General features: G+C 44.3%; 1 protein-coding gene across 1 annotated transcript in view; it reads left to right on the forward strand.

Moving 5' to 3' along the window:
• Window positions 1-24646, forward strand: part of TMTC1 (transmembrane O-mannosyltransferase targeting cadherins 1) — a 148314-nt gene that overhangs the window by 44667 nt on the left and 79001 nt on the right. Inside the window, exons 6-8 of the mRNA XM_027469147.3 lie at window positions 9689-9770; window positions 11080-11183; window positions 24086-24275. Of these exons, the coding sequence (XP_027324948.2) occupies window positions 9689-9770; window positions 11080-11183; window positions 24086-24275 (376 nt within the window). The remainder of the gene's footprint in view (window positions 1-9688; window positions 9771-11079; window positions 11184-24085; window positions 24276-24646) is intronic.

The raw sequence follows: 24646 nt of genomic DNA on the forward strand, positions 1-24646 counted from the left end.
AAAGAAGGCTGGGTTATTTGTGGTCTTATTTTTCTGGCAATAGATGAGACTGAATTGTGGTCAAAATAGGATAAAATATAATTATTTTTTCTAATTCTGCCAAGTTTCAGAATTATTCTTTTATTGATGTGCTTTTGGCTTTTACCATTTATTATCTGTTTAGATCAGATAGAAATAATAGCTTTGCAAAGGAAATCCATTTAAAGCAAGCCACTAATCTTTACAGCCTATTGCAGATTTTAATTTTTATTTTTTACAAATGAACCCTAGCATGACAGAGCCCTGAGTGTCTGTGATGAAAGAGCCTGTCCATTTTTAATTTGAAGAACTTAAGGATTTGTGTGCAGATGATTGAGTGGAAAAGTGACAGAGATGAAAGTTGCTGGAAGTATATTGTTTGGTATTTCATGCCAGCAGTAATAGCACAGGCACAATTTACTTACAGAGCTTCTGACAAAAGCAGTCATTTGCTGCCAATTTCGGAATTGTTTTCTTTCGGATTCTTTCTGTGTTGCTGTATAACTTTGGCATTGAGTTGCATTTGATTGCAAACATCAAAAAGTTTCACTGAAAGGATAGCATCTCTGAAGAATGTTATTTTTCTTCTTCGCTATATTGCTAACAGACTCGTGTCATTCATATTTAAAAAGAACAAGCTATTTTTGAGGCTGTTAAAAATAACAGACGGTTTCCTAACAAGAGAAGAGTGAGGAAGGGCTTTTTTGCCATTTATTTTGTATTTAGAGATGGCTGTGGCATATTTACAGATTGCGTTATTTAATCTGACAGAGGCAAAGGGACATGCTAGATCAAAATGTGAGATTGAGTTTTCCGGAAAGGAAATACCTTCTTCCTGAAGTATGCATCACGGACAGCCAGTGAACTGGTTTTTAAGTAGCTGGTGCATGGGTTTCACTGGGAAGGAGAAGTTTGTGGAAAGTGGTCCAAGCTTCAGTTTGCAGGCAACACAGCTGAATTGAGAGCCTTTGCTGCTGGTGTTTTTTTGTCCATTTTTTTTTTTTTTTTGTAATTATTCTCTCACTGTCACTTGTTGTTTGTTTCTAAATTTTCATTAATTAGTTTTTGGACATTAAGGCTGACAAACTCCCCCAAACGCTCTCAGCGTTCCTGTCGTGAAGATGCATGGTCCCTCTACACCACCACAGCGTGTGATAACCGCTCTTCTTTCCATCTTCCGATCTCTGTTAAGGGCTCAAACTGTAGACGTGTGTGTTTTTCACCCTTCTCTAAATGAAAAATGTGCATTTAAATTGAATTTGACAAGTAGTTTTGGATTACAAGTAAGTTATGGAAGTATTAAAGAAATCTCTAAACAAATTGATTCTGAAATTAAACAGCACTTTTCAGGCTAAATTTACAGGGAGATTCAGATTATTTTCTCCCTTTATTTCTTTGCAAATTGTGCCTAAATCTCGTTCCAGAACAAGAGCTTTCACTTACCAGACTTGCTTGATTTACCAGAAATGCTCACAATGACATTATTTGTCTCTCAAATCATCACAAAACGCTTTTTTGTGTCGACTCCAAGTGACGATTTAAAAAATATAATTCAGAAAACATTTAATAAAGCATTCACCATGATTGAGAGAAGAATCAGCTGTAAAAGTTTGTTTTCTTTCCCTCCTTTCTCAAATCAAACTCTTCAGCTGTACCACCAAGTTATTTAAGTTCCTCAAAGAGCTGTTTCAGGACTTCTGAGGCTTGGGACCAGCTGAACCTCGCCTACCACTGTGCTTATTATCAGTGCCTGTCCCTTTGTTTGGGGCTGCTTTTCCTGAGGAGGTGCTGGGCATTTGCTCAGGGGGAGCTTTTGCAGCTCCAGGTGAATGCATCCATCCCTGCCATGGGCTGGGTGCCTGCCTTCATGGGGCAGGCTTACAGCTGTGATATGCTCCTGCTCACTGAGTCCTCACCACATATTTTGGGGGTGCTTGCTTGTGTGGTGCTGTGTCTGTCCATGGGGAGTAAGTAGTCTGCATAAATGTGTTGGCTTCTTTTTTATCTTATTCTTTTTTTTTTTTTTTTCTGCTCTTTTTTCCTTCCTCACTTGATCTTGTCAGGCGTTTTATTTGAAGCTACGATGGTTTGCTGTAGTTGGCAGTGGGATATACAATTTCCTGCTCTGAGGTGTGCATCTTTCCTTTCCGGTGCCGAGTCCAGAGGCTCACCAGGAACAGACTGACAGTCTCATAGACATTGATTTCTGTGCCCTTTCTCTGCTGTAAATTTTACTGACAGAAGGGATTTATTCCTCCTCTTCTGTCCTACTGCGGTCTTTTGCTCTAATTTCTATTTTATTTTATATTTTTTTTCAGTTTGCTTACTGGGTTTCCAGGCAAACACAGCAGCAAGAAGCTGGAGCCTTAGTTCCCTAACTGCGCGTACATAATTTTAAGCCACCACGGTTCCTTCTGCAACTCAGCAGAACCCTCCGACCAAAGTTTGTGTTTACTGACATGACATGTTTTATGGAGACCATCAAAGCAGTGCAGCAGGCCTCCTCATCTTTTATGGTTTGTTTGTAAATGTTTACTAAGACACTTGCTTCCCAGGGACACCTCAATAATTTCCACTCGCAGTAATGGAGCCTCATGCATGACTGGAAGATAACCACCTCTTTTCTCATTAAAGTAGGGTTTTTTTTGTGACTAGGGAGCCTGTTTTACACACCTCACAGCCCCCACACTCCTATCAGCATGCAGTGGGTCTGCAGGCAGCCCCTTTACCAAGTCTGGCTCTGGTGGAGTGAGCTGGGTGCTGTGCTGCGTTTTGGGGGAGCCTGTGTTCGAGAGCTGCCAGCTCTTCTCTGTGCAGAGACACAGAGGCAGTAGTCAGTCTGGAGGAGTCCTGGCTGTCCTCTGTGTTTTCAGGTCCATCTGCTCATGCTGGAGTGGTTAGGCGAAAGCACAGCTGCTTTCTGAAGCAGCCTCCTGTGCTACAGCTCATCTCCTAAGTGCTCACTGGGGATGTGACAAAGTGAGCTCCAGTGGCAGCAGGTTTCTTGGATACTGCTGCTGGATCTTTGGTAGCAGCAGAGCTCTGTGTGTCCTGCTGTATCTCTGTCCTTTTCTTCTTTTTCTCTCCGGTTCTGTCTCCTCTTTCCTCCTGTACCTTTCCTCATCATGCCTACCGTCCCTTCTTTCTTCTTTATCCCCCCTCTTCCTTGTAATACTCAGGTAGCCTCTTAGCCACAAACATTCAGTCCTCTGCTGTCCGAGCAGATGCTCTCCTCCAGGCTGGGTACAAGCACAGCTGGAGAGAGGCTCAGATCTCAGTTGCTTTGCAGGAGCAATTGGAAAGAGAGTCTGCTGCTGCTCCCGATGGTGTCAGAGACCCTGGGGAATTGATACAACTCTCAAGTCAGGAGTGCAGATAGAGATTTTTACCCCTCAGTGGCTTGTCATGTGCCCAGAAGTGGAGTGAGATGTCAGTGGAAGCAACAGCAGGCACATCTCTGTAGTTCCTCTGCCAAATTTCAAGCCCTTGCTCCAAAGTACGCAACCATGGAAGCTTTCTAAACGAAATGGTTGCGTGACTCACTGACAGAGACAAAGCAATGATTTTCTCTGATCACTTTTCCAGAAATGCTCTAACTGTTGTACCTGAGAGCTTCGAGGAAGTAAGTAAATTCAGCTTGACACAAACTCCTGGAATGGAAGACCTTCAGCCTGAATGAATAAAGCTTAGAAAAAAGAACAAGCAACAGAAAACAGGGGGTTGTAGGTGAATGCGTGGAGCAGCTGAAGCTTAGGCACTGCTGTCAGTGCCCCTTGTAATGTGGTTACATGAAATACACTGTACCAGTCCTTAGCAGACCTGGGATGGGAAATAACCAGCCTAATGGTGGGTTTCAAGGCCTCAGGTGTGTGTGATGCAGAGGAAATAAAATGTCTGAAATCAATGAGAGTTTTCAAATTGCAGGCACGGTGCTTTGGTTTCCTGAGATGTGGTGGAAGGTGGCTGTGCTTTGATGAGGTCTTATTTTTCCTGTTAGCCCTGCTCCACCTTGTCTCCTCGTCGCGTCGGTGGAATGTCTGGTATGAAGGGAAGCCCTCTTTCATCTTCTTGGTCACATCTTTGATCGGTTAAGGGTGTTTTGCTATTTTCTTTCTTTCCTTTTTTTTTCTTTTTCTTCCTGTACCCTTACTGTGCCTTTCTCTCTTCCTCCCAGTTTTCTCCCTCTACTTTTACCCAATGCAGAACAAGGTAGGTGATGCCTAACAGTGTAGAGGAAGGCCACAAGGTGGGTCACCCTGGCTATATGTGCCAGCACAGTTATACCCTGCACTGTTTTGCCTAGAAATCCAATAAAGGGCAAGAATGCTAAATTTTCAGTCACGACTGAAAAAGCCCATGAAGCATGTGTGCCAGTATCAGTGCAAATGAGTTAAAACACTTGTGACTTCCATAAAATCTCTCAGTGGCTTTTAAGGAGTCAGTAAAACTGCTTCTGTTTGTGTGTGTTTATGCATCTGGGTCTGCGTGGGTAGCGGTGGCTGGGGGTTTAAGGCTCTCCAGGGAGAGAAGGAGCAAGGATACTGCATGTATGCTGCAGGGGATGTCAGGACTGCTCATAAATTGGGAAGCAGGAGGGCTTTTCTTTCTTCTCACTTGAAAAAGTTGTAGCTAGGACTGATAATTCATTTCCTGTGTTGACAGGTATTTTTAAACAATTGAAAAATACAGACATGTTTAGAATATATGTATATTTATTTTTCGTTTGTATTTTTAATTCCACAACAGATTTTCACTCCTGTTTTCTCCCTCGGCTATCACATACTCTTTATGGTCCTCCTCAAGGAGGAATATAGGCCAAATTAAGCTGAGAAGTGCCTTTCCCAATTTAAGATGTAGTTGGCTAGACAGATTGTAAGGAAGTCATCTGTATGTAGAAAAGGTAAGGATGGTCTCTATAGACAAAATGTGGCTCCTGTAAAAATCCTGCCTTCTCAGAAGGGGAGTCTGACCAACTGCTGAGGTGTCCATCCACCAATTATCTAAAACTTCGACATTCGCTTAAAAAAGCTCCCTTCGAAGTTGAAAAATGCCTCGATTAGAGGTGTCTAACTCTTATCAGGAATTAGGAATAGATAAACATTGTATAAAACCTTGCCTTTATTTTCCTCCTCTAATGTCTTCCCTAATATTAGGGGTTTCCAAAGGGTTCGTTCAAAACACTGGCGGTTGCTGGGAGTGGGATCTGCCTCCCAAGGAGAAGAATATAAATGGGAGTGACGATCCTCTCACAGCAGAGGGACCTGGCCAAAACAAGATCTCCAAATGCCAAAGCTTGTTCAGCCCTGTGTAGGTTGGTCTTTTAGATGTCCCCGATGGGTAGCATCCACCATACGTCTTAATTGCTTGTTTCTCTCCCTCGAGAAAGCTTTCAAAGGGAACACAGGAGTGAGCTCACATTTTACACCGAAACTGAGTCAGCTCCAGCGTGGGATAAATGTGTTGCTGATAGCGGTTTGTGATCGCTCGCAGTGTCATGGCAATTAGCTGCAGCTGAGAAGCTGTCCCACTCTTGTCTGTAAACTCTAGGTGCCTTCAACGGCGAAGACAAATTAAAAAGCTGTCTGCTTCTCCGCAAAGTTTGTTTTGATTAACACCGAGTCCATCTGGTACCAGCGAAGTTTACACTGCTGTAAACTGTGCGGTGTTGAGTTTTACTAGGCCACCTACCCTGCTGGCTTCAATTACCAGATCCACGAGCGCTCCGATGATGGAATTGATGTCAGGATGAGCCGTGCTTCGCAGGAAGCCGGAGCTGCCAAAGATCTGTCTTGGCCCGCGTTTGAGCTGTGTGAGAGAGGTCCCCGCTTTATTAAGCGCTCCCTGGATTTATTGTTTGTTGTGATCCTGGTTGCTTCAGGGAGTATTCCTGAAAGGCTTTTAAATGATAGCTAGTAGCCAGCTACATGCTGGTTTGCTCTGTGGGGAAGCTGGCGTGAAGCAGAGGTGGAACCTCTGTGTCCAAACGTGCTCTTTTCACACCCAGGCAGCGAACCCAGTGATCTGGATTTCTTGCCCTAACTTTATCTTTTCATCGTGAAAATCTGTGAGAGCCACGTCTTGAAATGTTCACCTCCTTTTATGCTCTGGAGGTTGTGTTTTGCTGCGTGGAGCTACCGTCAGTGCAGTTTTCCTCCGTATGTCCCATGCCCACTCCCACGTGGGAATACCTGTGTGTGTGTTTTGGCACCGCGAGCCACGTTACAAGGGTCGGGGTGGAGCAGGTGATAGGGAGCGGTTCCCATTAGCAGTGGGGTATTTGGCAGCAAATGCACAGAAATCTGACCTGTAAAGGGCTTTCTGCAATGCAGCCGTTTTAAACAGGTATGAAACAGTTGGCCTTTTGTAACAGCAGTTTCTTTGCTTGTCCTAGTGGAAGGCAAAATCAAGAGCTTGAGCTGATCCTAAGGCTGTCTGGGGGAAGTTCTGCATAATTTGCAGCTTGCAATGCATCTAAATTTACCATGGGTCTGTTGCACATGCTCTGTGTCCCTGACATTTAGCAAATGTCCACATCCAGGTGCCTTTTGCAGTTCATTTGACTTCAATACACAAACTGAGTATTGTTCCTTGCCCACGCCAGACATCAGCTGTTTTCCTGCTTACCTTTCCTCAACCAAGTAGCAGGCCCTGTAAGGTGCTCTGAAAACCACACAGTTCTTGTAAAGCTCGGATGCATTGAGGGAACCTGTACGTTTGTGCCACTCGTGCAGGCTGAGTTAATGGGCAGACAGTCAAACATCAAGCACTGAGCAATGCCACCTGCTCCCAGGCAGACCTCAGAGCTTCCTGAAAATGGAATAATCGGCTTCTCAGTTGAACTGTCACAGGAAGAAGCATTTCTTAACCAAAGCTGCAAAGTAGCAAAAGCATTTGGAGGATGGATTGGAAAGTTAAGGGCTCTCTGAGCTCTCTTGCTTCACCTGTTCCCACCTACGCGTTGGTTGCATTCTGGTGCCTGCTTGCTTGCAGCTCATCTGCTCTTCAGCACAGAGTGGTGATTTGCAGTTAGTGTCTACCTAAAGGTTTGTTTTTTTTTGTTTGTTTTGTTTTTTTTCCTCATGGAGATATTACTGTTCCACAAACACAAACTGAGAGAGCCCAGTGAGGGTTCTCTGAAATGCTTTCAAAAGTCCTGCTCTGCAGTGGCCAGAGCTACCCAAGGATCTACCTATAATTCTGCAGAGCACTTCAGATTAACTTTGACTTGCAGATAAACTCGTGCCTTGAAACTGTGTTTGGTAGCTTCTGTGTAGTGTTACGCTTGCTGCGAGGAAGGTGCGAGATAGAGGCAGACAAAAAAAAAATCAAAACCACGATGTTGTTAGGAGTTCCTATGCTGTGCCATCAAGGATGAAAGAGCCAACTGAGAATGATTTCTTGCATGTGAGATCCTTGCCCAGCATGTGCAAAGTCTGTGTCCTCCACCTCCCCGTGGGTGCTTCCCGTGGGCCTGTGGCTGGTCTGGAGGTGGTGGCCACATGGCGTGGAGGTGATGGCAGCCTCACCAGTTTCAGGTCACTGGTGCGAGGTGATACGGTTTCTTGGGGACGAAGTTGGCAAACTTCATAACACTGGCAAAAGTACTCCTCTGTCTCTAGTTGAAGTCTTAGGAGGGGGGGAGCTGAACTGTTCGGGCTGCTCTTTTTTTTTTTTTTTTCCAGAATAATTCCACCTAAACCAAATATTTGTAATGGAAAATTTCTCCCCAAAGTGTTACAGCTAGTTAAAACTTCAAGCAAGTGAAAACAGGTTCTTTGTCATGAAAAGGGCCAGGCAGTGTGATTAATAGAGGGCTCTCCTCCCTCCACCCAACAAAAATATAAACAAAATGCAACCTAACACTTCTGTTCTTGCCGGAAACCATAAGGGAATTGAGTTTCATGAAGGGTTCCAATGGGAACAAAAGAGCAGGGTTTGATCCAAAGGCTATTAAAGTCACCGAGAGCCTTTCCCTTTGGCTGCGGTGGGTTTTGGAGCAGGGCCATGGTGAACACTTGAAGGCCAACCTGACCTTTCATGGAGAGGGAAAGCTGAAGACTTGGTTTCATCTCACTTGTACTTGCTTCAGCCTGACTGAAGTCAGTGGGAGCTCAAAAAACTTTGCACTTTGCAGAGTTCAGCCCTTGAAGACTCAGCTGACATTTAAGTCAGAGCCTGAACTTAAATGTCAACATTTGGAAATAAGTAGACACCAAAGATGCAAAGTCATTTGGCTTTGCTTACGATGTATGGCCTGGTTACTGAGTGTTAGGCATGACGTGGAAAGTTTTCTAAAGAAGGGCTATTTTGTAGAGGGCACCCAAATGTCCTGCTTTCTTGATGTGAAATGCTGACTGCTCCTTGCTGGCTTTGCCCCTGTTGCCTTTGTTCGCAGTGCAATTTTTTATCGATCTTTCCATGGTGACCAGGGCTGCAAACTTCCTAGTATAGAAAATGTGAACAAAAAGCCAGATATTAAATACCCTGGGCGGCATTAGGAAGTGTTACAGTTCTGTTTTCTTCTGAGACTCGAAGGGTGGAAGCAATCAGATGATAAACTGTGCTGAGGAATGTGGGAAGGAAATACGTTTATATGCTAGATGTTCATAGGGGAAATGTATGATGCTGTCATACTTGGAAACCTAACGTGTGTGCAGGTGGTGTGATTCATTCTGTAGTTTTTGTAAATCATTTAAATAGAGTATCCCGGTACTGAGTATTTGTTACACAGAAGCCCCTGCAAATGTTTGGGCTCTGAATTTATTTTGTTTACTTCTTATTTGTAACTTCTTAAAATTATCTGTCAAGTTTCCAATGGTTTTCTAGTTCCTCTCTGCTTAAAATATTCTTATCATCTCTTCTGTATTTCTTTTTGTTTCTCAGCACTTTATTACAGTGACAAAAACTCTATCAAGTTCCATAGAAATGGAATAAACATTGAATTAATGGCATAGGGATGCCACCGTTCGTTATATTAAGAACGCTCCTTGGAATTGGGCGAGTGCTTCTACCCTGTGTTAAAAGAAATGTGTAGCTTTGGCTCCAGATACAGTTTAATTTTATTCATTGAGAAGAAGGAAGGTTTTCATGAGCACTCCCATAACAATAAGCCACCTGTGTGTTTGTCTCTGTGCAGTTAATTATTATAACACCTTGTCAGTAGGCTTGTAATGGAAAAAGTATGCAGAATACACTTTTAAAAAAAATTCTTGAAGTAAGTTGAGTTGTACTAGACAGTTCTTCCCATCTCTAGAGACTGAGTAGTGAGCTGGGAACAAGGAGTTTTTGCATTTTAATCATGGCCTGAAATTGAATGTGTTTGGTTGACCTTTTAAAAATGTGCCTCCGTGTATTCTTCTGGGAGACTGAGCACAGCAAGCTCAGTGAGACGAATGGGTTTTCCTGAGGATTAAGGAGTTAACTGGTAATTAAAAAATAAAAATCAGATTTTGTGGGGGAGACTGCAGTGTCTTATATATTATTATTATGTCAAGTGGTCTCTATTTTCCAGGTGAAGTTTTCACCTGGAAAAGGCTTTGAAGACTAGAAGGGGTGTGATTATTATAGCAAGGTAGTTGCGGGTGGTTAAATGAATGCACAGCTTTTTTCTAGTTTGAAAAATGAGCTATTGTTTGAAAGTATTTCAAAACTACATTTCCTTATGTTTCAGCTACCTTACTGCAAATAACAACCAGAATTTCTTGTATACTGCAAGGCCGTTTTTGAAGAGAGCTGCCCTGGTAATAAGCTATGTAAGTATGAATGGGCTTGGCTATGTATTTCCATGTGATGAGAATGAGTATTAATGGGAGTACCCCAAAAGAGCCGTAAAGCTGAGATGATGGATGCTAATGCAAAGTTAGTCTTGGGAAACAATCTAGAAAACTTCATCTGGGCAGAAACAAGGCTCTATGGTTTTGGTTCAAACTTTCTTTTAATTTGTAGTGGTTGCCATTACAACAGTGTAATCATCTGCAGGCATTTCCTGCCCTGAGTACAGGGGGAACCTGTGGCACTGGGCTGACTGGCAAATCCTGACTTCTCAGTGGCGTGCTGTTAGTTTCATAGCAGGGCTTGTGCAGAGTTGCAAGAACAGCTCTGCCTGCAAATTCCTGGTGTGCAAGCAGCACTTGACATGTTGTCGGGGAGAAAAGCACCACCACAACGCTGGGTCTGCTGGGTGTGCAACTCCCCATCCCCGTGCTCCTCAAGGTGCCAAATCCCCTCGTTTGTCCTGCAGTGACAAGTGGTTCCCAGAAAGGTGGTGAGCTGCCAGCCCACAGAAGTCCTTCCAGAAATTAGGATTACACAGCATGAGAAACATCGATGGAGCTTGTCCTTAGACCTGTGCCAGCATGAGTGAATAGTAATAGCTTTAAGACACGAGCCCTGTATTTCCCTCTGCATTTAGTTAGAGGTCAGTGGCTAAACTCCACAGTCTGAGCCAAAGCAGGGTGATGGATTTGTCCTTCGAAATCCTGCTTTTGTTGTGGGTAGCTGCGATATGCTGGTTCCTCTGAGTAATGCTACATGTGAAGCGGGGAGGACAACGCAGCGTGCTGTCTGTGCTGAGAGCTGACACGTTTGTCACTTGTATATTCATAGTCCTCACGCTGGTGTCCACAAGATCAGTGCTCTTGCCTTACGACACAAGTTCTTGCTCCCAGGGCTTTGCACTGCAGCAATCCTGAGGTCTGCATGGAGGTGGTGGCTGGTGGGATGGAAAGGGGGGCAGTGGGGCTCGGGGTTGCTTGAGCCTGGGAAGCCAGGGTAGGCTTGGCTACCCTGAGCAGAAAAGACTTGCACCCTGCCTGTGTAAGCCCTTGAAATGGACTCTTCCCCTGCCTGTGGGCTTCAGATGCTTGGGAAGGTAAACACAAGGGCCTCGGAGTTGAATTTTGCCACCTGCACGGGCTGTCAGAATTGATTTTTGCCTAAACAGCTGAGCTGACTCTCTTCTGAGCACAGCACAGCGCCAAGAGAGCTATCAAAAAAAATATTTGGCAGAGGCCTTAGTTCCTCTTAGCAGCACATTACTAACCTGGATGTTCTTCTTTGAAGGTGATTCTCGTTTTGTATTTCCGCCTCTGGATAATGGGAGGATCCATGCCAATGTTTTCAGAACAGGACAATCCAGCTTCATTCTCACCCTATCTGCTGACGAGGTACACCACTAATCAAACAAAAGTTTTCAAAACTGTTGTCATGGCATTATTTTTTCCTTGCAGTAAAATGTTTTACAGATGGTAAATGAGAAGGCTTGTTTTGTTGTCTTAACTTAATTACTTCTCCTTATTGCTCTGTTTAGAATAGAAAACAATCAGCGTTATTTGAACCCCAAAGCGTGCTCCAGTTCCTGGAGAGTTCTGTTACATCCTTTCTTACTGAAAATTATGGATTTATTTTTATGCAAAGCCCCAAGTGTATAGTTCCGTTGTCTGAGCATGGGACTGGAAAGCCCAGTGACTGAGGCCTAAATGTTAAAACTGGCTGTTCCTGGATGCAAGTATTTAGAGTTTTAGCTTCAGCTGAAGTTTGTGTAAGAGGGGTGACTGATCAGGACTGTGAAGGTAGAAGGTGGGATCCTGGTGGCATGTGGTACTGCCCTGCTGGTGCACAGTTCTGGCTGAGCATAGGATGGGCTGCCATATGTAATAAAAACAAGGAACTTGAAATTTGTGTTAACAGATTTTTATTCTGTTATTTTATCACCACTTTTCTTTTTTTTCTAAAGATACATAAATACTTAAACTTGACACAAAATGATTTTTTTTTCCTTGCCAGCGACCTGCTGTATGGTTAGGTGGGCTGATGCCACATCCCTCTGTCTCTGCTGGACCTGACCTGCAGGGTATTAGTTTCTGCTATTTAGCTCTTCCCTCCAGACCTAGCCAGACCAGTGCTCCAAGAAAGTGTTGGGAAGTTGGCTTCCTCTTAAGACAGGGCCACGTGCATAACTGATTGTTGTGGTTTGCTACTAAACTGGGGAAAGACTCTTTGGAGGCTTCTGGAGGAAATTCCTGGTGTCGTAAGTGAAACAAGAATGGTCCTTTTCTGTCATTTTCTGGCTTCATTGGCTCCTAATTCTAGCAGTAGAATTGCAGCTGAGACACAGGTTAAGATCAAGAAATTCTTATTCAACATCTGCTGCAGAGTCGGGCTGGATCTCATTTGGGAGACCTTTATGATAATGTGACAACAGCTCCTATTACCATCAAGGCTAAAAGTGCTTCCAGGAAGCAAGTTGTCTGATTTAGAAAGCTCTGATCTGTTCACAGCATTTCTGGCAGAGTCGTTAATACCAGACTCTGTGCTGCACAGCGTGAAGGTTTTGCTGCTGTCCCTTTTTGATATGTTTATGCTAAGACGGGGGTCATCAAGTCCTAAGTGATCCTGGGCTGATTCCAATTCCTTATTTTGTGCTGCAAATGTCTTTTGGGTGTTTGTCTCTTTATATCATCCAGTGACTGGGGAAGGTTTTTAAACCCCAAAGCTAAGCTTCTTGGGGTATGAAACAGTGACTGTTTTTATTAACAGCCCTGTGAAGGACAAGTGAGAGTGCTGCTGGCTGACCTCTGCACTGGCCCCAGCAGCAGCCCTGGCCTCACCTGCAGTCCAGCAACTTGTCTGCACCAAACATCATGAAAAGTCACTGCAGAAACCCTTCCAAGTGAAAACCATTATTGTTTCTCTGGAGGGATTCTAAAGCCTTGCAGTTAGCCTGGCTCTTCCATGTCTTCTGAGCTTGATCCTAACCCTCACTTCAGCCAACTTCCGTAGAAACCTGTATCTTCCATCCAGAAAACCCATCCCTGGCATTCAGCTTAGGTGCAGGAAAGGAGGAGGCAGAAGAGAAGAGATTGCTTTTAATGCCTTGTATTTCAACAGGGTAGAAATAGGAGGTGTTAAAACAGTAAAATGCTTGAGGGTGGATTTGGAGGTGATAAAACATGGTGGCCCTGGTGTTAGGGGTGACATTAACTTAGGGTCTAGGATATTCAAGATCCTTGAAGATGCTTGAGGATATTCAAGATCCAGGTAGGTGTTGGTATGCGTGGTCACTTGCCTGGCTGGTGGGTGTCCCGTCACATAGGAGAGTTTTTTGTTATGGTCCAGCCTTGGGGAAGCTGCTGAACAGCGTGCGATCCTTAGTTGTGGACACCTGCATTAGCAGGATATGGGAAGTTGGTGTGAGAAGGCGATCGGGGCGCAATAACCCCAAGAAGAGCTACAGGCTGGGAGAGGAATGGCTGGAGAGCTGCCAGGCAGAGAAGGACCTGGGAGTGATGGTGGACAGTCGGCTGAATATGAGCCAGCAGTGTGCTCAGGTGGCCAAGAAGGCCAACGGCATCCTGGCTTGTATCAGAAACACTGTGACCAGCAGGGCTAGGGAGGTGATCGTCCCCCTGTACTCGGCTCTGGTGAGGCCGCACCTCGAGTACTGTGTTCAGTTTTGGGCCCCTCGCTACAAGAAGGACATCGAGGTGCTTGAGCGGGTCCAGAGAAGGGCGACGAAGCTGGTGAGGGGCCTGGAGAGCAAGTCCTATGAGGAGCGGCTGAAGGAGCTGGGCTTGTTCAGCCTAGAGAAAAGGAGGCTCAGGGGTGACCTTATCACTCTGTATAAGTATATTAAAGGAGGCTCTAGCGAGATGGGGGTTGGCCTGTTCTCCCATGTGCCTGGTGACAGGACGAGGGGGAATGGGCTAAAGTTGCGCCAGGGGAGTTTTAGGTTAGATGTTAGGAAGAATTTCTTTACTGAAAGGGTTGTTAGACATTGGAACAGGCTGCCCAGGGAGGTGGTTGAGTCACCATCCCTGGAAGTCTTCAAAAGACGTTTAGATGTAGAACTTAGGGATATGGTTTAGTGGGGACTGTTAGTGTTAGGTCAGAGGTTGGACTCGATGATCTTGAGGTCTCTTCCAACCTAGAGATTCTGTGATTCTGTGATTCTGTGATTCTGTGAAGCTTTAGTGAGGTTTTGAAGGCAGCTCATAGTACTGAGGGTAAAGCCAGGATGTTATTTGCAGTTTGGGTGAGTTGTAAAAGTAGGTAAGTTAGGTTTGGTATCAAGATTTGCAGCAGCTCTGAGGCTGGATGGAGTATGGTAATGGGGTTACAGTATGAGGCCAAGTGGCTTCAAGTTCACCTGGGACTGGAGACTGAGAATGTTACGTGACAAAAAAGACAAAGCCCATGAAGCCAAAAGCAAGGCCAGTGTTGAGGTGGCTGCTAATGCCTGAAGTACAGCTGAAATAAGGGTTAGTGGCTCAGGCAGCAGAGGAGTTGTAAGTCTGAAAATCAGACAGCACAAATGGAGGTTTCTGCTTGCAAGCACAAGTCTTCGTTTGCACTGAGCTGGAAATGTGGTTACTGTGCATGCCTTGCCAGGGTAAATGTTATGGTTTTCAGCAGGACTGAAAGTTATGTTAAGACTTTGCCAAGTCTATAGGGCTAGGAAGAAGGCTGATGACAACAAATGGAATAAAAAAATAGTTTGGAAGTGTGTGGCAGTCGTTGTGAAATATATGAGGTTAGATCTGGAGTTGGGGTCTTGCCTGGCATAGGATGAACCCCAAGGAGTGTTGTTAACTCTTGCAAGGTTTCTGCATCAGGTGTTGGGCTGTACGGGTATGGTGTGTCCCAAAGCTGTCAAGGATTATTAGAGAATGGCAAAGAGTAGGGGTAGAAGTGAGTTATGGTTGGGTTTGAAAAAGTATTGGCTAAAGAGGTCAGATTTTTTCAGGCCATACAATGCTTGTAATGTAAATTAGGTGACCGAGGCTAGGAAGGAGGTCTCTGTATCTATAATTGTGTAGAGGAGGGGAGCATATAGAAATTAAAGAATATGAGAAAAATCTAAGAGGATAACAGGTTCAAAACAAGCCAAGGATGTGGCTTGCAACAGATAACTGATCTGGGGAGCTTGTTCTGTAGAATGTTGTGTCTGTGCTTAAAGTTTATGCAGGCTCGAAGAGGGTTTTCTGGTCTATTTAAAAAAATAAAAAACAAAACAAGAAAACAAACAAAAAAGATATACAGGCTACTAAATATGCAGAAACCACATCCAACCTGGTAGCTAGAAACTAGGAAAAAAAGTACCATCTTATCCTTTTCTTCTATGCTCTGATTGTCATTAATTTTTGGTCACTGCTGGATAGAGGGTCTTAGTCTGGGCATTCTGTTTGTGTGGTGCAGTTTGGCCCTAGAACATGACCATATGTAGTGTTTAACCTGTATGCAATCTTGGATGGTGTTGAGAGAGACTATATTAATGTAGACAGAGAATTGATTAACTATTTGGAAGAAGAAACATTGTGAAATAGTGAGTTTTTCAATCTTAAAAAAAAAAAAAAAAACAACAACAAAAAAAACACTGTTCAGTATGTTCACTGAGTTACAATCTTACATGTGAGTGGGGATTCAAATAAACTCTTTACGAGTCAGAAAATGACTTTCCATCCCTGAAAGGTGATGGATTTTCTAATATTCCCAAATACCTTAAAACTCCCAGTGAGATAAATGAAAACCACATTCGCTCCAGTGTGTTGCTTTGGCAAGGGTGATATGAGAAGAAATCTGTCCATCGTTCCCTCTCCCAGCTGAGGCAGAAATGAAAGTGTTGGGAATCCCACTGTTCCTAAGCACTGCCATTACAATCTTGTATGCTACAGAAAATAAGTAGCTTCTCCAGTGACCTACCCTAGAGAACACAGATTTCCAGTCACTGTGACTTGTGGCGTCCCAACATCTGCAATGGGAAAGCAGTTGTGATACAAAAACCAATCCCAAACCTCTGTTAGAAAATTCTTGCTTGAATTAAATGAAAGTTGGGGAAGAAAGCAATTAGAAAGGTTTGGAGAGCTTTGTGCAATCTGTGTGCTGAAGTGCAGCTAGAGTATTAGCAGGGTGTTGACTGGTGAGCTGTCACGCTTCAGACGTTTTGCACAACGTTTCTTTATTCCCCCATTCTTGAGGGGAAAGAAGTAGGAGGCCTCCGAACAAACAGATTGTGTTACTAGCACTGTGGTAAGACAAGGAAAAAAGCCCACTGTACAGCATGTCTTAAGGTGTGTGAAACATTAAATCCTGCCAGTAATTGCAAACTAAGAAAATGTATTTCTTCCTAACTGTATCTTTGGAAGTCAAGTTTTATTAACTTCTTCCGGCATTAGCCTCGTGTTGTCCCTTGGCTGATCACTCTGGTCATGAAGCAGTCTGGTTTGTGTTGTTGCATTAAATAGTTAACACATTTCTGCCTTGATGACATTGTCCTCTGGTTGAACTGTTCTCTCTGTAAGCTGGCTTTCTGCTTTTCTTTGGTGTTTCAAGCAGGTAAATGAGAATTCAGTCCTGCAGAAAGCTGAAGAAATGCTTATAAGAATTTTTATCTATAGTTAAGAAAGGGCACATAGGTGTTTTCATATGGATTTGTGACTGATTTTGGAGCATTTAATCGTTGTGGTTGCAGCATCCAAGGGGATGAACTGCAGAGAGGCACATGGCAGTCCCGTGCTGGAGATGTGGGTCTCTGTGCCAGCCACTTCTACCAAGGCAGTAAAGAGTAGTGACTCCTCTGGTATGCGATTTGCACTGACCTTAACCTGGGAGTTGGCATTAAAATGGACCCCTGCAATACATCAGCCTTTTAATTAGCCGGGTTTGGATGTGCTTCCTGAGTAGAAAAGGTCTGCCTGCTTAGTCAGGGCTTTCTTCTGTGTGCCCAAAGGTGCACCTTCTTCAGCCCTATGCACAATCTCTCTGGGCACTCAGAATTTGGGCCCACATCTGTACGAAAAGTAAAACAGCAATGTCTGTCAGAATTGCTATCAGGTCTACCCAGGGCTAGACAGGTCATACGTTAAATGTAAAATGTTGTTATTGTAATGATGGGGGGAAAGGGAGAGGAAGCATGTGTGGAAGATGACACTACAGAGCAAAGGCCAGCCTACAGTAGCATTATGTTCCCCGAGGAACCTGCCCTCCCAGAGCCACATGAAAGATTTGAGTATATCCTCAAATCTGAGTATATCCAAGTTTTCTTGGTTTAATGAGCAAATGCAGGTGTAGGTAGTGCTTTTCTGGAAGTCAGCTGGAGAGGCATTTTTGGTGGGCCATGGCGCTTGCTGAGGTGCTGTTTCCGCCACGAGCCTTCCCTGCTGAAAGCTGGTGTTTGGGATGGATGGGTGCAGCTGAAGCAGAGGCTGTCAACCCCTGTAGACAATGCATTTTGTTCTTCATAGCACATGCATGAAGGCTACACCACACCAGCCTCTGAGGCAAAGCACTGTGCTCTGGGCGGCCCTTTCACTCCTGCCTGCACAGGGTAGGGGTAGGTGATGCTCTGAGGTACAACGACCATTTCCAGAAGTGTTATCACAGTGACTTTATAACCTCTGGGTTTTTAGTTTCCTGAGGATCAGCAACTGGCATCTCAGCTGCTGTCTGAGGACTTTCCATCCCTGCTGCCTCAGTGGGCCTTTTCGGGAGCAGGCTGGGAAGCTCCAGGTGAGGGATGGCTGGGGCTGAGGTGAGCTGAGCACAGTGTTTGATCACCGGGCACGCTTCTCTCACAGCACACAGGCCTGTGGAGAGGAAGAATAAAGATATGAGATCAGTCCCAGGCTTTCCAGTATTGCAAGTCTTGACAGCAGGCTTGGGTTTCACAGGATTTGCACAGGCTCTTTGAAAGTCTTTCCTCTTGAAGAATTTGACATTTTTCAGATTCTTAGCAGAGCTGACACAACTGCTAGAGCCCTTCACCAGATCAGAGCCCTTCCGCCAGTGCTCCCCTGTGCCCCTGCTGCATGCCAACCCACCTTCCAGGGAGTTGCCTTGCTCTTCATCAGGTTGCAGCAGTCTTTTGGTACTCCTCTGCTCCTATCCTCTACTACTGACAGCTCTTTTCCCCTAGATGTGAAAGTTTTGATGAAAGGGACTGCACAAGCACTTTCCCATATCGAGTATTTTCTGCCTAGCTGATGCTTGGATTTGGATGTTAAATTGGAATTAGTCTCTCTCTTGTTTGTGTATTCTTACTTCACTGTCACAGGATGTGCTGGATAGACACAGCACGATATTTTTCTTCTAAGGCTATGAAAAGAAAATGTTTAGGCTGACAATGTAAAATAGATCTGTAAAATAAACTCGTGTGGGAAGGTATGATTGGACTGGCAGCTCCCCAGGGGAAGCGCAAATACATACAATTTTAAGACAATACCTTTAAATAACACCACCTGGTTATAATTGCAGCCACATGTGTCCTGGGAGGACAGTGTTGTGAAGTGGCTCATCAAGCACATTTGGCTTTAGGGCTTTGTAGTGGATGAATAGAGCCTGGAGCTAAAGTTACTTCAGCTGTTAATGCAAGTGAGAAGCTCTTTTCCCTAATGAAGGCATGCTTCTCACCGTTACCTGAAGTGAAAGCTCCTTGAGTACCTGGCAACAGGCAGGCTGCCTTCAGAGAAGACCATTAACATCATCAGGGTTTTCTGAAAGGACAACAATCTTCTTCCTGCTTCTGAGACCCCCCACCCTTTTACACGCAACTCCTCCTTTTCCAAAGCACCAGTTTAGTGCACTTCTAGTACCCATCTCCTAGATAGGTCCATCTTCTTCCCAAGAAGGAGAATGTTTTTTGCTCTTGCCTTGCTAAAATCCTTAGTGCAGTAAAGCCTTACATTTGTGGATGTATACCCCACTGGTTTTGTGGGGGAAAGGTGGACCCCTGTTATTTGTTGGGGATGTGATGCATTGTCCCAGAAGTGGACAGGCTGTAGGTTGCACCACTGTGTGCAGCTAGAACAAATAGTTTCACTGGCCCTCACTTTTCCACGCAGCCTTGGTAGGGCATGGTCTGAATCTTGTGATCACTCAGTTTTGAAAAGAAATCTATAATTGTTCCCTGGGAACTGGGGAAAAAAACTTAAAATGTTCCCAAATCAGATAGCAAATGAAACTCCTCATAAATTTCTGTAACTATATGTATATTTTAAGCTAGTCTCACGATCTTCATGTGCTCAGATCGTCCGGGTTTGGCAGAGCTGAGACTAGAGCTTTTCCAAGCTCGTTAGTCTCTATTACAGCAAAGAGTAACAGACAATCCCTCAAGTATTTTTATGTTGTATTGTTTATGGCTTTAAGTAGCACCCTTTATTTTCATTTTTTTGCAGTAGAAGCAATCAGTTGAAATAGTTGTTTTCTGCTATGGGTTCTAGATGTGAGTCATCCTGTATTTATCTTAAATAAGGCATGCAACAGTACACTTATACTTAAAAATTTAAAACTAAACAAACTGGATTGCCATGACAACACCTGCTACCTACAGAAGTTTTGTTTTTCTGAGTGTGCCAGAGATTCTGAGAAGGGAAAAGCAACACTTGACACCTGCTGAAACTTGGATTTCCGTGTTCAATTTGCAAATAAAAAATGACTCTGCTGTAATGCAAATGTTGTTAACCAGCCTGGGGGAAAACTGGTTGCCAATTAAGAGGCAGATTCTTCCAATCACATCACCAGTAATACTCTGCCTTGTCTGAGATTAGCTGATGAGAGGGAGATGTTATAGGCAGGGATTTTTCTCCCTTGGAATTCCAAGAGACACGAACAGCAATATAGAGAAGATCATTAATTTAAAATGTAATTCACTTAGTCAACTAATTAAAAGAAAATACTTTTGTTGCCATTTGCAGGTAGGCCTCTGAAACATAATTAGCTCCTGGAATCGTTCCACGGATCTTCAAGTATTCAGAATTTGCAAATTATCTCCTTGCCATGTCAACTTTGGAGAGAATGTTCTTCAAATGTTTCTCGGGCATCTAGCTTTCTCCCTAGTTAGTGTTGTGATATGAGAGCCACACGGATATGGAAAACTATCATGTGCTGTTGAGATCCACAAGTAAAAGCAGCACGGTTGTCACTATCTATTATTAGCATCTTGTTATTTTTCTGTTTCTAGGACCTAGAATAGCGATAGTTTCTACTGCCTTATTTTGTACAGCCATCAATCTCATTGTAGGACAGTTTGCCAAAGCTGAAAGCATATCCAAACTTTTCCTTGGATCAGAGCTCACTTGAGGCTTTCTTGCGGCTTAAAAAGTCCTGCTAAAGTCAGGCAGCAGCCTTCTGGGACTTGCTTTCTGTGTCTGCTTTTGGCACGTGCAAGTTCAGGGAGAGTGTTCAGGCTTGACAATGAGACCCGGCCAAGGAATCTCTAATACAACGTCTGGAGATGTGAACCAGTTGACTGTGCAAAGGCAGTAGTGACTGTCACAGGCTTTGAAATAGTTCACCGCTCTTGGCAGAGTGTATTTAGGATGCTAATTATTGCCGTAATGGAACAGAGCAGTTGTCCATCTCCTTTGGGAGCTGCCTCTGGCAGTGAGCTGTGCACATGGCTTTTGAAGAAGATGAAAACCCTGTAAGCACAGAGAAAAGGAGACTTGTTTATAAACCTCTCCTGGGCAGCGCATGTCCCAGAGTCTGTCTTCTCATCTCCCACAGCAGTGTGACCTAACCTTCCATCAGAAATGCTTTAACATGCTCTAATCTGGCTACCCTGAATTCCTTTTAAAATTTGTTAAACTGACTCAATTTGTTATGGCAGCAAACTGCTTATTTCTTCTGTGCTGCACAATGATTTATCAGCTCCTGTCTTATCGGGGAAGATGCAGCAAAGTGTCTAGTCTGTCTTTAGCTGAAATGCTGCAGCTTGCACAGATCCAAAATATCTTCTGCTTTCTTCCTGCCTAGAATCACAGAATGGTTGAAGTTGGAAGGGACCTCAGGGTCCATCTGGTCCAAGCCCCTGCTCAACCCAGAGCAGGTCCAGGTGGCTTATGAAGGTCTCCACCGAGAGAGACTCTACAGCCTCTCAGGGCAACCCACACAGCACAGAAGGGCTGCCTGGTGTTCAGAGTGAGCCTCCTGTGTTCCAGTTTGTGCCCATTGCCTCTTGTCCTGGCACTGGGGAACACTGAAAAGAGCCTGCCTCCATCTTCTGTACGCTTTCTCTTCAGGTATTTGTAGACATCGGTGAGATTACCCCAAGCCTGCTCTTCTCCATGCCAAACAAGCAGAGCATCTCACAGGAGGGGTGCTCCTGTCCCTTGATCATCTTGGTGGCCCTTCACTGTACTCTTCCCAGTATGTCCATGTCTCTCTTGTACTGGGGGGCCCAGAACTGGACATGGCACTCCAGGTGCAGCTTCGCCAGCGTTGAGCAGAGAGGAAGGGTTGCCTCTTCACCTACTGCCAGTACTTCACCTAGTGCAGCCAAGAATGCCATTAGCTTTCTTAGCAGCAACAGCACGCTGCCAGCCCATGTTCAGCTGGTGTCCACCAGGACCCCCGGGCCCTTTTCTGCCAAGCTGCTCTCCAGCACATCCCAGTGCCTGGGGCTGTTTGTCCTCAGGAGGTTCTGGCCCGCCCACCTCTCCAGCCTGTCAGGGTCCCTCTGGATGTCCACACAGCTCTCTGGTGAGTCAGCTGCTCCCCTCAGTTTTGTATCAGCAGCAAATTTAATGAGGGCATACTCTACTGCATTGTCCAGATCGTTAATGAAGATGTGAAGACTGGAGCCAGTACCGACCCCTGGGGTACTTGGCTCATTACTGGCCTCCAAGGAGACTTCCCACCGCTGCCCGCTACCCTGCGGGCCTGGCTGTTCAGCCAGTTGTCAATCCATCTCACTGTCTGAAAGCCTGCTCTGGGTAAGCAGGAGAAGGTTTGCAGTGTGTCGTGGTTCATTAAACAACTTCCATGGATGTTTTGGTGCTTATTGAGAATGGTAACATGCAGGGCTTAGAAGGACAATTATTCTGAAAACTTGGTTCAAGTACAAACCTAACTCAAGGCTTCTGAAAATGCTAAAATACACACTGGTAACAATGTTATATGCCTTGACATTATACAGATTGGTATAAATGGATACGCATTTTAGTGTAAAGCTAGGAATGGATCTCGCTTTGGCTTTTAAGTAGCTGTAAATAGATCCTGGCAACCTTTTCCGAGCTGTGGCTGTATTAAGAGCGATGCACAGCTCTGCTGTTCTCCAGCTGAGCAGAGGTGTGGGAGCGCCGCGTGTAACTTCGCTGCGAGCACCCCGGCGTGAGCAAGCTGCACCAGGTTTTGTTTTGCTGGGTTTCTCGGTAATGCTGGCCAGAAGAGATTGGCTTGTTAATTAAAAAAAGACATAGTTGTTTCTTCAATTATCGTGAACAATCGAAATTTGAAGATTTTGGGGAGAATTACATTGCTTTTTTTTGAGGGATGCTTTCTTAAATAGAAACTGTCCTTTTAATCGCTGTTGCTGTTAAGTGAGAAAATGCATTTTCTCTCACTTTTTTCCCTGTTTACTACATCAGGGAGAAAAAAGGCAGAATGGAAGAGAAACGTGCCAAGTGGTTTTAAACTCTTAAAGATATGAGAATACATCATTTTCCATCAGAATTGTGAAATAAGATTGATTTGGGGGGAAATGGGAATGTGCCTTTTCCACTGTTTACAATGAAACATTATTCCAGCTATTTAACCTTCCCAGCTTTTGAGTTGCTGTGCCGCTGGAGATGTTTGGGTTTTTGGATGAGAAGAAAACTGATATCCTAACTGTTTGTGGTTATTTCAAAATGTTTTCACAAAAATGTAGGCCTGGTTCATCCCCAGGTCTTGGCCCAGCACCCAGCTGGGAAATTCCATCCTGCCAGCCTGGAGTCACATTTAGCCTCAATATCTTCCCTCTTCTGCCACAAATATATTATAATGCTGTAACTGTTGTTGTAAAGGCTGCGTTTTGACCCCAAAGGGGCAGGTTTCGAAGTGGCAAGTGAAGCAGTTCTCTGGCTCTACATCTCTTGGGGATCCTTTGTTATCATTTTAATAAACTTGCTAAGGTACCATGGCAACTGGGTGTGATAACAACAGCTAAGCAGGCGGCTCCGATGGAAGAAATCCTATGCAGGATAAAATATTCTATCTTCCTTTTGTTTTTTCTTTTATTTCGTATGTGCCCTTTTTTTGTGCTGCGTACAATGTGGACTTTTCCCTTTTCAGACGAAGGAAGGGTTTGTCTATTCAAAGGTTCTTGCAGTTCTGCTTGGTAGACTTCATGATTGCTGGAATAATCTCCAGCCTCAAATGTATTTGAACCTCTGTAAATGTGGTTTCAAGGAGAAGCTTTTTTTTGGCAAGTAGGTGCCAAGCAGAAAAAGGCTGGGGGCAGAGGGGATGTTTTATTTCTTGTTGTTTTCTATTTCTCTTTAACCAGGTCGCACCCATGCTGTTCTTGTTCAGACCTCTGCAATCCCTGCATACTTCCCATAGGGCAGTGTGGTTTCCCATTTCCATTCTCTGTTATTTTCCTCCCTACAGAGAATGCCAATTAATGAAGATTACAACAATTTAAAAGGCTCCCTACTTCCCCCTCACTTTTATGGCTGTCCCCAGTCCTAATAAGCTGTAATGGGATCGGTGGAGAATCACCCTCTGCTTCCTTTGCTCTCTCTTTTCTCTCTATGCTAGGATGCAAAGAGAGAAGGAGAGGTCTGACTTTAAATGCTCAATATTGCGCACATGGGTAGAATCCTAAACTGGAAGTTAAACTCAGGTAAAAGGATATTTGGAATTGCAAGACTGATGCAATGTGCTGTGCAACAGGTGGATACGCTTCTGTACCTGCTTAGTTATTAAGTAACATTTTGTAGTTGAAGCTGATAGCAAGTCAATTCAAAGTAAAACATCCGAGTGCAACATTAAGATATGTAAAGTTTTCTGAAGGCTGGTGCATGGAAAACACACAAATATTACTGATTTTATGCTATCTCTTTAAATGGCCTGGTGAAGTTGTGCCTACCCTCCAACCCCCCCAGCCCCTCTCCACATTAGCATGTCTTTATTGACAGAGAGGGATAGGGTTACCTGTGAATGCATGGCTGTTTTGTGCCTCCTTCTCTCTAGTAAGTGGTAAATGCCAAAATCTCAATCTGTGTGAACCCAGCTCTGTTTTGGTATAAGGAAAATGTTTCGTGGTGTTGGCAGCCGTGCCCTGTATTACATTACCTGTTTTCTTTTGCAGGTTTCTAACTTACTCCTACCTTCTGGCCTTCAATGCGTGGCTTCTGCTGGCACCGATTACCCTGTGCTATGACTGGCAGGTCGGCAGTATCCCTCTGGTCGAGTCTGTCTGGGACGTGAGGAACTTGGCCACAGTCTTGCTGGTCGTGGTGCTGGTGTTACTCAGCCTACACTGCATAGCTGCATTCAAGGTAAGACGGAAAAAGATGCAGTACAGCATTTTGTTTAAAATCTGTCGTTTCCTAATCTTTAGATGAGGTAGTCACTAAGCACAAATTTTCCTCCCAAATAAATTGGACTGAGATGAAAAAACACACCACTACATAACTAAGGCAGGCAAGTTTAACAGATGAAAACGCCTCTTTAGCTGAATATCTCAGTCTCTAATTGGTTTGATTTGAGGGCAAAAGTTGGCCCAGAACCCTGCCTTTGATTAGTGTTAATGATCCAAACCTGCTGAAGTGGGTGAGAGTAGTCTCAGCCTTCCCCATAGACACTTGACTCAAACAGGACTGGGGACTGTCATCTGCAGAGCCCTTTGAAAATGAAATCAATTATTGTT

This window comes from Anas platyrhynchos, chromosome 1 (genome assembly GCF_047663525.1).
Source record: "Anas platyrhynchos isolate ZD024472 breed Pekin duck chromosome 1, IASCAAS_PekinDuck_T2T, whole genome shotgun sequence".
Lineage (NCBI taxonomy): Eukaryota > Metazoa > Chordata > Aves > Anseriformes > Anatidae > Anas > Anas platyrhynchos.